The sequence below is a fragment of the Sesamum indicum genome, linkage group LG3 (assembly GCF_026168435.1).
Source record: "Sesamum indicum cultivar Baizhima isolate 11 linkage group LG3, ASM2616843v1, whole genome shotgun sequence".
Classification (NCBI taxonomy): domain Eukaryota; kingdom Viridiplantae; phylum Streptophyta; class Magnoliopsida; order Lamiales; family Pedaliaceae; genus Sesamum; species Sesamum indicum.
Window position 1 is genome coordinate 20,103,443 of NC_142659.1, and position 16,932 is coordinate 20,120,374.

Genomic DNA, 16,932 nt, shown 5'->3' on the forward strand with positions numbered 1-16,932 from the left:
ATAGAGGGGTAAAATTGAAAAAAATTATCCACTTTGACATTTTTTATTGATTAAAAAAAAGTCATGTATTTTGATAATTCATAATTTTTTATTAGTAAAGAAAAGTGGGAATAATGACGAAATTGTCATCAGCCATTCAAAAGCAAAATAAAAAAAACTAAACATACTAAAAGTCTATTCTATCCCTTAGGTACTAAAAATAAAGAAATATTAAACTTATTAAAAAGCATTTTATTGATCCCAGTCAACATATTTTGTCTTATTTTAGACTCTTGATTTCATATTTTCCATCTAATTATTATTTTTAAAAAAAAAAACTCGATTATGATATTTCTATTATTATTACATTTTCTACGGTTTTTTTATTTTTGGTATTTATTAAAAAAATCATTATTTAGTAGCTTATACTATTTTAGTCCCTAGTGGTAAAATGAATTTAGTATATATGATTTTATGTTTTGCTTCTGAACAATTGATAGTTGTTTTATTATTTATTTTCATTTTAATTTAATTATAAGTATAAATATATAAGTTAGCAATTATTTAAGTAAATTATATTTAATCATTGACAAATTATTAAAGTGCTTAAGCCTTTCTAATTCTATATTTTGTTAGCGGAATATTTTTTGTCCACTTTTCTTGAAATTCGATTAGGATTTAATTTTTTTTAGTTACTGTAATGAAATGTTGCATTTAAAAAATAAAATCCTAAATTGAAACGAGCGATATTTCTTCAACTTTTATAAAACAAAAAGAATGTTGACTCGGCATTTATGTTATCATTTCTTAAAAATAATCAAATTTATTTATGAAGAATTAAGTAAATAAAAGGTGAGAATTTGAGCATTGAACGACTCATTAATTTTGCACATAATATCAATATGATACTGAACCAATGTGTAAATTCTAATGAAGAAATGACTGTACTAACACATTTGAAGGCCATCTTTTAAAAATGTATTATTTTGGAAAAATATGGTGATACCAAAAAATTTAAATGAGTTTTGATACTACAGAGAAAAAAATAATATTATCCACCTACAAAATAGCAATACTTTACATTTTATGTTTCATTCAATATATACACATTATGTGTCCAAAACGAAATTTTTGTACGTACAGAATTTGGAAAAGAAAATCCAATCCCTTACTCAGCTGCCAGTTTTTTCACTTCCACGATCGTCAAAGTGCAGCAAGTAAATCAAACCTGCCTTTGATGATAAATGATAACACGGCCAAACAGTTGAGAAAAAATCCAAGCAGCCGTTTGCATAACAGGACTGTCAAACTTATGAAGAAGCTTACTGTACATCATGCCAAGTACTGAGAGTGTGCGAAAGAGGAAAATGAGCTTTGAATCCCTATTCTAATGCATAAATTGGCGCTAACCCAACGTGCAAAACAAGAAACAGTTTGACAGCCAGAAAAAAACATGGTCGTATGAGTCGTATCTAATTTAGTTATATATCAATGAATGAACAACTACATATCAAGAGTATCTGTGGTATTGTGTTGATTTTTCTGTATTCGTTCTCTGATGGGGAAAAATGTATCTTCGGGTCAATTCAAGATTTCACCACTGTGAGAAAAACAAAAAGGGATTATAGTTAATGCTACAAAAAGAACACACCAGTTTATGCCGACCAAAAAGTTGCAAGCTTCTGAGAGTGTAGGACTCTAAAACAGGTATTTTCATCTGGATGGCACCATGCAGAGTAGACCGTGTCCCGGATTGTGCTCCAGTGGATACATAGTGGTGCCTCTAACATACTTTTTATGTTCAACGGCAGCTTTTCTCGAGCCAACCTCCAGTGCAGAATTGCCTCTTAGTTGCTTAGCAGTGATGGAACATGCGGCTAGTGGATCTGAAGATCCAGCTCCAACTCTCCTGTCGAGAGAACCAGAAAAGAGTTGTGAACGAGCGTGATAATAAAAGATATTTTATATGATTGTATCAGAAAAAGACAACAGATAAGTTTCACCAACTGTGAAACCCTAAGCATGCAGAACGTTAAGGTTATGATTACATAAACACCCAACTGTTATCATAATTACGAAGACTGCTTTGTGTTCTATTACATAGAACACGTTGAGGAAGAAGCTAACAGTGGAGGTTATTTGTCAAAGCATTAGTGGCAATGAAGAGTGCAAGGAACTAAACCACAATCAGCTGGTCAATGTAATAAATACAGTAAAAAGTAACTGAACTTTAATACAGAGAAACAACAGTAGACTACCTCAACAATTTCTCTGACGCAATCCGGGCAGCAGTAATTAAGCTGCGGCTTGGAGCCCACTTCACAATTCGATTTGGATCTGCCCGCATTGGAGAATGGATTTTGATAAGCTTACAGAAAACAATAAGTAGAAAATGTTAGAAAGTGGAATTTAGTGAGAGTAAGACGTATCATGAAGGATAAGTATCTCCTGCGGATCTGATCAGTAACATAATTACATAGACAACACATTAGATAATCTTCAGTACATATCAGCAAAAATATAAGGAATGGACTTTTTCGTAATAAAACACATTGCAGGTTCCTCACAACACATTCGACGATAGCCAACAGCTTATCAGCAAAACATTAAGACTGGACTTTCATTGTGATCAAACACATTGGATATACTTGAGATGATAACCCACTTAGGCAGCTACGCAAGTTTACCATGAGCATACAGGAAGAAATGCAAAATCATCAGCATGAGAACTTAGAACTTCAAATCAGAAACAATAAAGTTTAGAACTTACCCCAAGACATTCCATCATTTGATAATACGCCCTACCCTGCAAAGGAGTATGCCCTTGTCGCGACTCCGAGAAATATCTAGTCCTAAGATGACAGTATAGCTCCATGATTAAGTGACTTTAAACCAATATGGTACCGTTCAACAACTTCTTCCATTGTACTTACCATTCTTTATAACCAGGATCAACAGTGAAACCATACATATCAACAGTGTCACAAATGGAGAGAGCAAATTCAAGCGCCTTGAGCCCGGTGCCTTTCGCTGCTGAACCAAAGGATGCTCCCAGCATGAGATAAACCGGATTTAGTATAGGAATTTCCTACAGAGATCAAAAGGTAATTATTAAGAATTAGTAATGTGAACTTCAAAAGTGTCCCAACAAAGATAGCGAAGCCCACTGCTGAAGCTTCAGAAACAGAGTTTGGCCTTCTTCATGACTATGATAATACTATCTTCATGCTTATATTTGTCAAAAAATACACGCCCGGATAAGAAAATTGCTGATTAGATTGGATGGAACTTAAGTTATGCGAGAAATGGAAACAAGACACACCCGTATCATCTTGCTCATGATATCATGAATTGTTGTTTTCACGATCAAGACCTCCTTTCCCCTGTCTGTAGGTTTCAAAATTATTAGTATGTTTTTGTATGTGAGATGAAGTCCTCAAGACTTGTGAAATGTGATAATACCATACAACTCGGCAACTTTATCAAGAGCTTTAGCAGAGCCTCTGTTGAGAAGGCGAAATGTACTTCTTGTACCCACATATTCTGTGAAGTTCTGCACAAAACAAAAAGTGGTTTGCAAGAGAAAGGCAACTGTTGATTAAAGTTCTTAATAGGAATAACTGTAATATGGGATGAGAACCTCTATAGGTGCTCCATTCTCTCTGACAATTGCATCATAACTATCTATTTCTTGGCCAAACTTGGTTTTTAGGAGATCTCCGGAGTTACCAATAACAGCACATCGGCCAAATTGCCTTGGTGTATAAGGTGGTCTGTCAGGTAGCACAAGAGAGAGTTTCTCCATGCACAGAGTTCTATTCTCACATTGGTTCCTGCAGCAAAGGAGTTCAAAATCTGGTCCAAATAGCACTATAAACAAAAAATATCAGCATAGATTGCCAGATATGTTTACTAAATTAATGTAAATGAAATTTTCACAGGCCAAAAAACTTCAGCTTCATCAGGTTTGCAGACACTATAAATGATATATTGAGAGGAGATGGTGAAAGGAAAGGGGTACAGATAAAGAAGCTCTTCAGAATATTAATATGGATAGTGGCTGTTTTGGTTTGACATCGGTGCAGGTGGACATGGTTACGAGCTTATACTGACAAGAACTAAATTCATGAGAACCTTACTAGAAGAAGCAAACCACTATTTAGCTTGGTAAACCATATGAAGGATGGATAGAAAAGCTTTACGTTGCAAACTGTAGCTTAAGTGTTCATCTGGAATGGTGACAATCTTACCAAGTATGGCACATACGGAGTTTCAATTATACATTACAAGTACAATTCCGCTCAACAAAAAATAAATTTAAACCACCATGCACAACCAAGTCTGCACTTAAAGGATGTATTTTCTAGCACTATGGAGGTTTAAATCAAATCTTCATGGCCATCAGCCACCAAAAATGTCATAATTAATTTCTACAAGATGCTTAGCCGCCCGTGTGTATGATCTCAAAGCAATCGATCTTTTTCTCGGACTTCTCTGAATGGATAATAACACATACATCTGGAAAAATTTCTAGTCTAGCACCTAGGTAAAGGAAGATACTTACAGAAGCACTCCCTTGTTGATCCTGCGCCACGCATATTCTTCCCATCCATTTGGCAGAGCATCAATGAACTCCCGAGTCAGTATAGTGGTACTATTTCGCACCTGAGCAAGTCCCTCACTAAATAACAAATCAACTGTTGCAGATAACCTAAAACCCAGAATAGAACACAGACCCAAGAGCTTCTAAACAGAAATTATGCATCTAGCAGAAAGCAAAATGATGGACAGGAACTTCTAGCATATATATGCTCAGTCATTCCTAACATATAGAATAATATTACAGTGGCATGCTGAAATGGTAGACAAATAGCTGTAACTGAGAGACTGTATATGATTAGAATATTCTTCATAATTTTGAATAGCAGATAGGACACTGACCTGTTCCCATGTGGCTACTGCTTCACAAAGATTAAAATCAAAAGACAAGCCTTCAAGTTCACCTGTTTTGGGATCTTTCTGTTTAGATGTTTAACAGAATATCTTCAGTGAGAAAGCTCAATAAAATAAATAATTATAAATCATTACTACCAATAACATCCCAGTTCAGAAAAATATTAATTTTCTGCAACAACCTTATACATTTCTCCAAATTCTATAGGACAGATTTTGTGAAATGGGAGATGCAATTTGAATATACACCAGAATGAAATGGTTGCAAAATACGACAAAAAGCATTCGAGAAAACCTACCCATTTTGGAACTGTGTCACTCGGAAACTTCAACGAAACCTCACAGTTATCTCTGCCACTTACAGCTTGTAAACCCAATCCATTTGCACTCTGCAAGATTCAAAATGTATTAGATAAACTATACAATACAAAAACAAAGTGAAACATCTTAATCATTTAACTGGAGAAATCTAGCAGGAACATAAGAATATAGGCCCATGATTATTCAACTTAAACACAGCGAATCAGATAAGAATACCATCTATACCATAGAGTCAGACCTTTAAAAAAACAACTGTTCAAAGCTAAATCATAGCTGATGAGTCCTGTTAATTCATTATTATTGCAGTCTCTTTTTGTCATGAAAATTCAAGAGAAAAATGAGGCTCTGTACTCTTGTTTCTTCTTTTGCCAAGAAAATAAAAAATGAAGGTTAAGATCTAAGACAACTGTAACTTATGCAGGTGGAGGCACTTCTTGGCCTCATGCTTTTGGCTTCCAAAGCAGCCAGGTTAAGTTTCATGTGAACGTTTGTTAATTTGAATTGTAGCCAACTCTTAGAATCTCGTCTAGCCTAGCAACCAAGCGACACTGTATTAACAGTAAATGGTATGCCCTGGAATGTAAGATCACGAACTAATTAGGCTGTCATCTTCTCCTCTCTCCCAATTAAAGACACCTAATTCCTTGTTTACACCACATTCTCAAGAACATATTTGGCTCTAAAACCCGAAAGTGAATATTTCAATCAGATTCAGTTCACCCACTATTCCACTTCAAAAGAAAAGTTCTTTCCAATCAGATGAAAAACTTTGTCTTGGCAAAAGCATTAGACTGGTACACACCCAAAAATCATCCTTGGCCAAAATTTCAGCATTTCAAGAGAGCAAGGACTAGGTGGAAATTTCCAATCACTGCACAGATAATCAACAGAGCGAAAAGAAAACAGAACTCACCACACACTTCTGGAAATGACTCTGTAGAGATTTCAATGCTTTTAAATCTTCACTAGAAATATAAGATGGCCCATCTGCACTTAGAGCAGAAGCATTCTCACATACAAACGTAAAGCCACAAAATTAACCAACAAAAACAAAAATCATCTGAATATTAACCGCAAACGAACTAAAGATTCATTTATTTCAACAAATGCGTACCAAGATTGGAAACACCAGTAATATAAATGAGAATGGCTACAAGTCCAGAGACCAAAGCAATCACAAACAGCTGCAACAGCTTCATCTAACTCTACAATTTGCCCTCGAATTCGACCAAAATAGAACAAGAATCTGATATTCAGTCGAACACAGACTTTGCTTTTCTTTACTCGATGGATCTGAAAGAGAAATAAATATTTGCAAGGATCTACAACCCACTGTGTCCTGTGTGTTTCAGCGTGCTATGGCAATTGTGAAGAGCGAGCCAAGTTAGTTATTTTTCAGGGTCGCCCACGAATTTTATCATAATAGCAATCCCACCCCTCAACGTTTTAGGCTTCTCCGTGGAGTCCCTATGATTTTGTTTAGTTCCACTTTTAAATTATTTTAAATCTGATTACACAAACACCTCACATTTTTTTTATAATTACTCATCGTAATTTAATTTATCTGTAAAATTTTGTCCATAAATATGGAGTATATTTGTAATTATAACTATAATTTTAAGGAACGAGGAAGTACTTAATTTTCTATAAATAAATTAAAATATATTGAATTGCGTTTTTTCTAAAGACATAAACAAATTTTTGAAAAGATTTTAACTGTTTATATGGTAATAAGAAAACACAGTGTATATAGTTCTCTTTATTTCTTCATTGACTTATAATTTTTATTTCGTCACTCGTAATTTAATTGTAAAGTAAATTTAATTTTTAAAGAAAACAATCAGAGTTCAACTCACTTGCCTTCATACTAAAGATTTGAGAATGATTTATACTTACTAAAATCTCTAGTTAAGGTAAAAAGAAATGTAAGTTGCTGTTTTAATTAAGGGATACTAATACTGTCATTTCTTATATTTGGTGTTACTACATGTAATTTTTTATGATTTAAAAAATTGTACTTAGTATTTCTAATGTTTATTTCCGGTAAACAAATAAATTCACTTGTTAGTTGAAATTCATAAAATTTGCTAATTTGGGGAAAAAATGCCTCCTCACATGCATAATTTTTTTTGGGGTAAATGTAAGTTTCATTAAATAAAATGTACAAAAGTACAATACAACAGTGTTCAACGATTGGTTTCTCCCTCGACAGGCCAAGGGATACGTCATAATATATATAATGCATGTGAACTAATCGAGTAAGATAAGTTTTTGCTAATAATCATTTGTCTAACATCTTCATGACGGTGGCAATGATAGAGGGTGGCCTCCTAGTATCCTCACATGCATAATTTTGTAAGGACGAAGATGAACTTTTTACATATATTAGCGGGTAAAGATATATAAGAATAGTTTGGTCAAAAAAAAATATTCGACCTACATAAGTAAGTAAAAAGTCAATCATGTGTAAAATAGATTTTTATTCATATTTTTTTTGGCGAACATATAGATATATTTATTGACGAAATAAATATGAGGAATATTAGGCGTAATATTTCAAACAACAAAAAATTTACGGATAAAACGAACCTCAGAAGAAATGGTGTAATTATCCTTTAATCAATTACCAATATCTAAAATATGGTTGCAATTCAATTCATGCAATCAATCGGCCATGAAACCAGTGATTGGTTTTCTTGTATTTTCTGGGAAATTTCAGCATAAGAACAAGATTAGGGACTAAATTGCAATAAACACAAAAATGAAAAGTAAGCTGAAGAAAAATAAAAAACAGCTTTCACAAAAAAAAAAAAAAGCAAAAGAAAAAACAAAACCAATAAATAAACACTAGAAAGAAAACGTTTAATACCAAAAAATACGAAGAAGAATCAACTGAAGTGGGAGCACATCGGTTAATCAAGATCAGCCGTAAGAACGCCATTGTTCGAGCCTCCATCCATTCAATTTTCCCAGATTTTGGAAATCTGTGCCGTAATTTGATTGAATCATACAGTCAACCCGCAATTGGCGATAATGGCGACTCGGTACTGGGTGGCGTCTCTGCCCGTTAGCCAAGGCTCCTCCGCCTCCTCCTTATGGAGTCGTCTCCAGGAATCCATCTCCAAACAAGCCTTCGACACATCTCTCTACAGAGTAAATTCACACGCATGATTATACACTATGATTTTTGTTGTACAAGGCAGATCTATTTTGGCAGTTACTTTTTTCCTCCAATTGATTGCAGTAAATGTCTGTTTTTAAGATGATGAATGTTTTTCCTGAATGTTTCAGTTCAACATTCCGAATCTACGAGTGGGGACCCTAGATTCGCTATTGGCTCTCAGCGACGACCTGTTGAAGGCGAGTGTTTTTTTTTCTTTCAAAAATTTCAGTTCATTTTGTTTGAACTTTGTGCGGTTTGCGAAGGAAACTTTTGCTTGGTGACAGGCGAACAGCTTTATTGAAGGAGTATCCCACAAAATCCGGCGACAGATCGAGGAATTGGAGAGGGTCTCAGGTGTTGTCAGTAGCTCTCTTACTGTTGATGGGGTCCCTGTTGACTCTTATCTCACACGGTAATTAATTGTACCTTCTTGAATTTTCTTTTTCTACTGAATATTGCAATTTGGAAGCAAAATGATTTGATAAACGAATTATGAGTTTTGTAGGTTCATGTGGGATGAGGCCAAGTATCCAACTATGTCACCACTTCGGGAGATTGTGGATGGAATTCATGTACAAATTGCGAAGATTGAAGATGATCTCAAGGTATACACACTCCTTTGAATTAATATTTGCAGATATTGATTCTGTTTAAATGATACAAACCCTTCAATGATGAATCTTAAAATCATCTCTCTCTTTGTTGGAATAATACGCAATAGCTAGGAGCTTTGGAGGTATGGTATATGCTTACTAATTGGTATTGAGTATGAAATGAGGTCCAAACTACAAACCCTAATGATATTCTACAATAGGAACTTGGCAAAGATATATATGCAGATATCATATATGTTCTACCTTTGCACCCCTTAAATTCAGTTTGATTATATAAGTGGAAGCACCAATAACTGTAGCATGACTTGAATTCCCTTAACTTTCATTTATAATGTTTGATAACCAAGAATCAAATGCCTCACCACTCTAGTTTATGCTAGCTAATGTGAATACAACAAGGTTGGTTTTGTCTGGTAGATATTATGCTAACACTAGTTCATCCTTTTTTCTTTGCTTTCTCTGATTGAATGCGCACTATTCATACAATGCATTTTCTTAACCTGCACATTTGATCATTTCTGGTAACTGGAGACTTCTTAACACTACGAAGTTCAAAACTGACATTTTGATGAGATGATATAATTACTGAATTTATTTGGTAGATGTGTTAAGTTTGCCGAGTGTTGTTTTACTTTTGTCAATATCTGCTGGCATAAACTTTAATATTGTGGTAATATCAATTAAAAAGCTCTAGGTCATTTTGTGGTTTTAATAGTTGATGATTACACAATCTGAAGAGCCATAATTTAATAAAAGAGTTTTAATTGAAGTTGTCTTCGACAATGCTGAGAGAGTATTTTGGTGGAGTTCATGTTGTGAGAAGATTGTTTCATTAGAAAATGCTAAAACTTGGGTTGTAAAATCTTTCCCCATGCTTGTCAGGATTGAATTTCTTTTCGTGAAACAATTTATTCAGTCTTACAGAATAGAATCTGTGGATAGTCTCACAGTTAGTTGTTCTTCTTTGTGCTACTTTTTCCCATATAAGAAGAAACTATTTGATCACTGGGGCAAGACTTTTCAACTCGGATGATCAAACTCTTCCGAGCTAAAATCTCTTTGACCCTATTGTTTTATCAACTTGTCCTGGCATTGGAAAGATCTAAAGCAGCTGTAGATAAGCAATACTATTTGCGAGTAAAGATTCAAACTGATCATGTGGTATCTTTTCTGTTGTGAACTTATCTTATTTGGGTTGAATTTATAATTTTAGGAGTGTACAATAGCTGTTAATCCCTATTTGGTTGGGAATCTTGAGAATTTGTTCAAATAAACAGTTGAATAAGTCATAGTCTTTTGTTATAGACTTCATGACTGTACTTAAGAAAACAATTATACCAAACATTTCTGATTTTCTCATAGTTGGGATGTAGATATACAAGCTAGCACCATTGGATCTTGTTAGTTGCTTGCTGATGGAGGGCGTTATGGTGGATGTGTCTAATTATTGAGATATGGAAAAAAACAAGTTTTACTAGCTATGGAAATTAGAGCAGCTGGTCCTTTCTTGCTGACAGCAGAACAGACAAAAGTTGATTTCTTTTTCAAGGATCTTTGGTGCTTAGTGAATTCACTGATTACATGAACTATTACCTTCTATTCTGAGGATGCATCTACATTAACCATACTTTCCTTTTCCAAGGGTACAAAAACCCACTCAGGATAGTCATTAACTGATATGTATTGAATATAAGATGAAGAATTCTATGATTGCTCTCCTTAATTTGTTATATTATGGAAGGATATCTGAAAATATCTTAATTCTTTTCCTGCATCCAAAGGTTTCGTGGTTGCAGGAATAACTCTTTCAGTGTGGCATCAGTTTCTTCACTATGCTATAATATTTCTGCTTGTGCTTCTTGTAAAACCAATATCCTTCTAGACAAACATCTAGATGCAATAGATGGCTTGCATATCTGAGTCTCGTGTTGAAGTGTTTTCTGAGCATATTACGGCTGTGGATTTTCTTTCGCAGGTTCGTGTTGCTGAGTATAACAATGTGCGCAGCCAACTTAATGCCATAAACAGAAAGCAGGCTGGAAGGTATATGACTATTATGAACTTTACTAGATCTAGCCTTTTGCTTATGTAACTTCTACAAATAAAGAAATATATGCATTGTGGCTTTTCATTCCTGAAGTGCATTACACGTGTTTTAAATAATGCTGGTTGCGTTCATGAGACATATTGTAGATATTGATGCCGAAAAGCTGTAGTTTCACATATGTCCAATGTTTTGAAACTATTAGTTTGAATGATAATACTGTTAGTGTAGGTATTACATATTTACCTGTATGTTTTTACAATCTCAGTGTTAATGGTCTCCTCTTTTCTCGAATCAGAATGTAATCAAATTCACATAATTTCAAAGCACAAATTGCGGGATGAAACTTCAATGTCCATTTACTCTATGAGTGTCTTAATTATGAGCTTTGTCAGCTCTGAGATGTATGGTGAATCTACTTTCTTGGTACTGCATTGGAATAAGAAAGGCTTACCTGCCAAATATTGTGGAAGTGGAAGTATAAATTTTGAAGTCTCTAAGATTCAGTTCTCTAGAATGGACTTTGCATCCAGAGATGTTCATCTTGAAGCGCATTGTAATCAACAAAAAAAGAGACTGGGAATGCACTTTTAAGATCTTAAAGTCTATCTATGAATGTTTCTTAACACTCCTAAGATGAACATAGAAAAAACGCTCCTAAGATGAACATAGTTTTTGTCCAACATGAGATGTCTATTTGCTCAACAAATTCTAGATGCAGAGAAAAGAGTATGGGCCGAAGTTTACCCTGCATGCGACAGTGGTTTTTGTGTTGGCAGTGAGTGAAGTTATGGTATATTCTGCACTTCTCTCTCTGTCTCTCTCTCATATGCATGACATCATGCATACACACACCCACTGGGCATGAACTGCTTCATTTTCTTGGTGCTTTGAAATAGGCTTCTTTGTAAAGCATCCTTACAGCATTGCTTTATGTAATTTTAGAAGAGTTCTTGTAACTTACTGCTTGAACTTCTAGCTGATTCAAGTGATTTCTCATTGCAGTTTAGCTGTTCGTGACCTTTCTAATTTGGTAAAGCAAGAGGACATTATTAATTCAGAACACTTAACAACCCTTCTCGCAATTGTTCCAAAGTATTCTCAGAAGGATTGGTTATCAAGCTACGAAACACTGACAACATATGTGGTAAGTATTCTAGTTACTAGCCATGAGGCAGCATGTTTCTTTATTCAGACTTGTGTGGTAGGCACATACTCATTGAGTTGATTTATATGTCAAGGACAAAAGAAGCATCTCGTCCCCATGAAAATTGGCATAGTGCTTGCTTGGCAATCAACTTAATACTGATTATGTTAAATATGTTCAAGTTTTGCATTAGTAAATTCTGCCTTTTGATTGAACTAATTGTTTTAGGTCCCCAGATCCTCCAAGAAGCTACATGAGGACAATGAGTATGCACTTTATACTGTCACATTATTCATTCGAGATGCTGACAATTTTAGAACCAAGGCACGCGAAAGAAATTTCCAAGTAAGCTAAGGATCGACCCCTTTGTTACTCAGTTTGTTTCATTTCCTCTATGTGGTTTTCAAGAATATGTTGCTGCACTAATACAAATTTATTTTGCTCTTGTATGTTTTCTGAATCTCCCAAACCAGGCCTTTCTCTAATAATATGTTAAATTGTTGTGTGATATATAGATTCGTGATTTTGAGTATAATCCAGAAACACAAGAGAGCAGGAAGCAGGAGCTTGAAAAGCTAAATCAGGACCAGGAGACATTGAGAAGCTCTCTTTTGCAATGGTGTTATACCAGTTACGGAGAGGTCTCTATTCCTTTCTATGAGTTTCTGGAGTTTACTTTTCTGATAAGTATTTCTATGGTGCTGTGTTGATAAGCTTCTCAAAAAGTTATGGGAGTTTAAAGTATACTTGCATGTAATTACAACAAAAGGAAGATTGTCACTCTGTGCAAGGAGATACTAAGATGTTCTAATGCATTACTTTGGTATACTTGTTTTTGTGCTAAAAGTGTATTGGACATAGTTAGAGACCATCTGATCTTAATGCTGAAACTTGGAGAAGTCAAAACCTCCCTGTTTTATGGCATTAGTCCTTACTAAGGTAGATGATCTGCTTTTGGCTTCTATATCTACCCTAGAGCTGTGCAGTGAACTTGAAAGGCAGATTCTGCTGGCATGGGGTGATTGTTTTCTGGATTTGTTGTTTTCATGCATGCTTAGATTGGTTTTTTGGAATGTTTCTTTGTTCATTTTTATTGGAAGCAAAGAGCTTCATAGGATTCATCTACTGTGCATAACTGGGAGTAAAATCATAACTCTCATATAAATGCAACACTAGAAAGTTCCATCATAATGAATAGCTTATTAACTGAACATTCACAAGCAAAGTATTGATGTGCAAGAGAAACACATTGACATTTCAAAAACAGTCTTCTCTCACATCCAGGATCCAAATCAGATGCATGAAAGATAAGACTGAGTTGATGCCACCTGTTTTCGTTCTACTGGAGCATAAAAACAAAATATATGATATCATAATGCCCTACTTTGAAGGGCTTTAGACACTGACTGCCGAGTGCTGAAGTAATAGAGTATATAGTTAGCGGCTATTATTAGAGTACAAGGATCAAATATGGCCACAATAAAAGCTCCATCTCATTATTAGATCTTAACTAAGACATCATGCATATATATGTTATATATCATTATGTAACTTCACTTATTTGCCTACTATTTTTTCATTAGGTTGTGATTGACTGCAGATACAGGAGGTTGATTTCATAACTGTTGTAGAAGTTATAGATTAGTAAAAGAATTTCAGAGATCACTGCCTTTCTTTGCCTACAGCTAATCTGGGCACCAGTTGTACTTTCATAAATGATGGCTTAACAATGTGCAGAAGACAAGTTTATTAGTTTTCCTATGGAACTGACAATCTCTTCAGTAGCTTTTTGTATGATTTCTCTTTGATTCGTTCCTACCTCATTCTCGAAGGAAGGATACCTGTACAAAGCATCTATATTTGACTTCCTTTTTCCAACTAAATTCAAAAGGATGTTACTTGTATTTTCCTCTGAGCCGCCATGTTTTCCTCCATGAGCATGTTTTCCTGGCGTGTAGGTTTTGGGATTCATGCTTTAATGCCTTTATTGTCTTGCAGGTTTTTAGCTCCTGGATGCACTTTTGTGCTGTCCGTGTCTTTAGTGAAAGCATTCTGCGATATGGTCTGCCACCATCATTTCTGGTAATTAAACTGCCTATCCATTTAACTTTATGCTGATTGCCCTGTCTTTTTTTCTTTATTGGATGCACATAACAACCGAGTTCCTAGCTGAGACATCTTATACGCCTCTCCTATTTCAGTCTGTTGTATTATCACCTCCTACTAAAAGTGAGAAGAAAGTTCGCAACATTCTTGAGGGACTGTGCAGCAGTTCAAACAGGTACTACCTTGCGTGAATTTCATTCAATCTTTCATCAAGTTTTTGTAGCCTTTTTTTGACAAACACTTTCTAGCCTGTGACCTTGTGGAACTATGACTCCAACTAGACTAGCAGAATCATGTGATTTGTTACAGAGAATGTTTGTGGCAATGGGGGGGCATGAAGTGTCAACCTGTCACTTCATTACTTGTTGGTATCTTCATTCAAAATTAAAATAAGTGCTAGATTCAATGCACTGCGCCTTTGTTTTCACAGACAACTCTAAAATGAAAGAAGAAATGTAAGTCTGCATGTGTTATAAATTTATAGCAGTTACTGTCAAATGGTTTTGGGTGGTTCAGCATAGCTCCAAAGCAGTTATAGTGTTTTCTGGTTAGCTGAGTCAAATAGTTCCTTCTGAAGGGCCACATGTTTCATGGTCCCAGGACCTTTTCAGCTTCGTTTTTATTGAAATATTTTGCTGGGGCAAGCTTTTGTTGGTGTATCATTTGTCTTCTATGTGTTACTGCAGCACATACTGGAAAACTGAGGACGAAGGAGGAATGGGCGGATTTGCAGGAGATACAGATGCACATCCTTACGTCTCCTTCACCATTAATCTTATTTAAGTTCTAGGCATTGAAGTGTCCCTGTCCATTTGCAAATCCCTTGTGTTGTTTCCATGGCCTTAAAAAATAACGACATTCTGCCCTTGTATAATAGAGTAAATTATCCTATTCTTTTCTTCCTTAAGAAGTATATGTTCCTGTAAAACATTACCCCCGAATTTTTCCTCATTGCTTACCCGACTTATTATTTTGTTTGAGAATCCCCAAACTGTATAAGATGGCATTTTGCTTCCATACTTTTGTTGTGAAGTTGTGTTGACCTCCGGGATTGAATGTATTATCTGTGAGAAATAATGAAGTGAAATAAGCCGTTTTCCCCTGACACTGTTACGTTTGTCGTTATTGAAATGGTATATTTGTTGAGTCCCAACGAGACATCGGTCGGCTATGTGGGTTTGTACTCACATTATCGTGTTTTTTGCTTCACTCATGTTATCATGTGTTGATTTAACTGCTCATGTGGGTACAAACCAACAAAGGCTGCATCAACTTTTCCTTGCAAGAGAAGGAAAATGGGCTGTGTGGCAAGTTGGCAAATTGGACAGAGAGGACAAAAATGTGTAATGAGAACTACAGAATGGAACTCAAATTGCAAATTCTGCTGCAAAAAGTGCTTTGATATTTCCTCCGATTGCAACATAATGCACATGTTTAGAAAGGGATAATTACATTCTCTCTCTCCTCTTTAGGTTTGGTGTAGTTATAAATAAATTATTTGTGGTCTAGAAAATTATATTTAGCATCTCTGAGATTTGCTTTTGTCTAACAAATAAGTTTTTTCAATAGTTAAAATTTATTATATTTGCTGACATTAACAAAAGAATCGAAAAAAAAGTTTATATTTATTCACGATTGACTTATTGCAGGTCAAAAGAATTTTTTATACGTGTGAGAAGGTATATCTTCACTATTATAGGTTCGAGTTTTATCGAATTTGTGGGAAATAGTCTCATTTTATGTAATTATTTATCTCGTCTTATGTGAATTATTTTTTATTGTTTTTATTTATTGAATCGATATAATTTATTTAAAGATTTTAATCATATTGACATATTAATTGAATCGATATATAATTCAAGTTAAAGAAAATATGTTTCTTTGATTTATATAGTATTACTATATATGCACACTAAGATCCACATTGATAAATTGACTGATTAATACTCTTACTATGTCTATTAAAAATCAATGAGATTTTAGCTTAGTGATAAAAAAAAAATTGCTGTATTTCAATACCTTCATGATTAGGGTGGATTTTGAATTTTAATTCGAGCCCCACCAATATTTAGATAGTATTTCGACATTCTTCCTTCGAAGAACAAACTGTTGAAACCTGGAACCCCCCACCCTAAAATCATCAATTTCTGAGATTTATCGGTAAGATCGCAAACTCCAACTTCAATTTTTCCCACTTTTCTTTTTTTTTTTTTTCCAAATATTTTTAATTTTTTATGATAGTTAAATCTATAATTTTCTTTAAGACTTATTTCCAGTACAAAAATGAAAGCCACAGCCCATACCCTTTAAGCAGTGGGGGTTGTGAAATGTGGGGTTTGAACATTTGGCGGGATGTTAATGGGTTTGTCTGCATGTGTGGTCTGTTTTTCTCCCCTTTAAGGCTTCTCCTGTGAAGGTATTTAATGGCAGTGGTCCTTTAGCCTTCAGACCGCTCCACTTCTCCACGTTTTCAACAGTGATGAGAAGAAGTGATTCCTAACCACATAAGATTTGGTGTTATTTATGTAATTTGTACCCATATAAATCGTGTTTTATTGAATTAATATATAAGAATGATATCACGTGTGATCTAATAATTATTAAT

At 34.7% G+C, this 16,932-nt stretch overlaps 2 protein-coding genes across 3 annotated transcripts; one reads left to right on the top strand and one right to left on the bottom strand.

Moving 5' to 3' along the window:
• Positions 1–1,441: 1,441 nt before the first annotated feature.
• Positions 1,442–6,623, bottom strand: LOC105158178 (Glycosyltransferase family 29 (sialyltransferase) family protein). 2 transcript variants are annotated; one of them, XM_011074829.3, is made up of 12 exons: positions 6,368–6,623; positions 6,167–6,240; positions 5,232–5,321; positions 4,921–4,998; positions 4,544–4,644; positions 3,620–3,812; positions 3,442–3,532; positions 3,302–3,366; positions 2,913–3,067; positions 2,750–2,831; positions 2,238–2,347; positions 1,442–1,888 (listed from the first exon to the last, which is right to left on the bottom strand). In XM_011074829.3, the coding sequence occupies exons 1-12, from the start codon at positions 6,450–6,452 to the stop codon at positions 1,693–1,695; spliced, it is 1,320 nt and encodes a 439-aa protein (XP_011073131.1). In that variant the 5' UTR covers positions 6,453–6,623; the 3' UTR covers positions 1,442–1,692. The 2 variants fall into 2 exon arrangements, with proteins under 2 accessions (XP_011073131.1, XP_088735333.1); XM_088879207.1 differs by lacking the exon at positions 6,368–6,623 and having other exon boundaries at positions 4,921–4,982; positions 6,167–6,201.
• A 1,475-nt stretch (positions 6,624–8,098) lies between these two features.
• Positions 8,099–15,434, top strand: LOC105158179 (V-type proton ATPase subunit C). The gene is made up of 11 exons (XM_011074830.3): positions 8,099–8,406; positions 8,545–8,613; positions 8,701–8,828; positions 8,922–9,021; positions 11,006–11,073; positions 12,080–12,221; positions 12,450–12,566; positions 12,737–12,862; positions 14,220–14,303; positions 14,423–14,502; positions 15,014–15,434. Exons 1-11 carry the CDS (start codon positions 8,287–8,289, stop codon positions 15,108–15,110), a joined length of 1,131 nt encoding a protein of 376 aa, XP_011073132.1. The 5' UTR covers positions 8,099–8,286; the 3' UTR covers positions 15,111–15,434.
• The last annotated feature ends 1,498 nt before the right edge of the window (positions 15,435–16,932 follow it).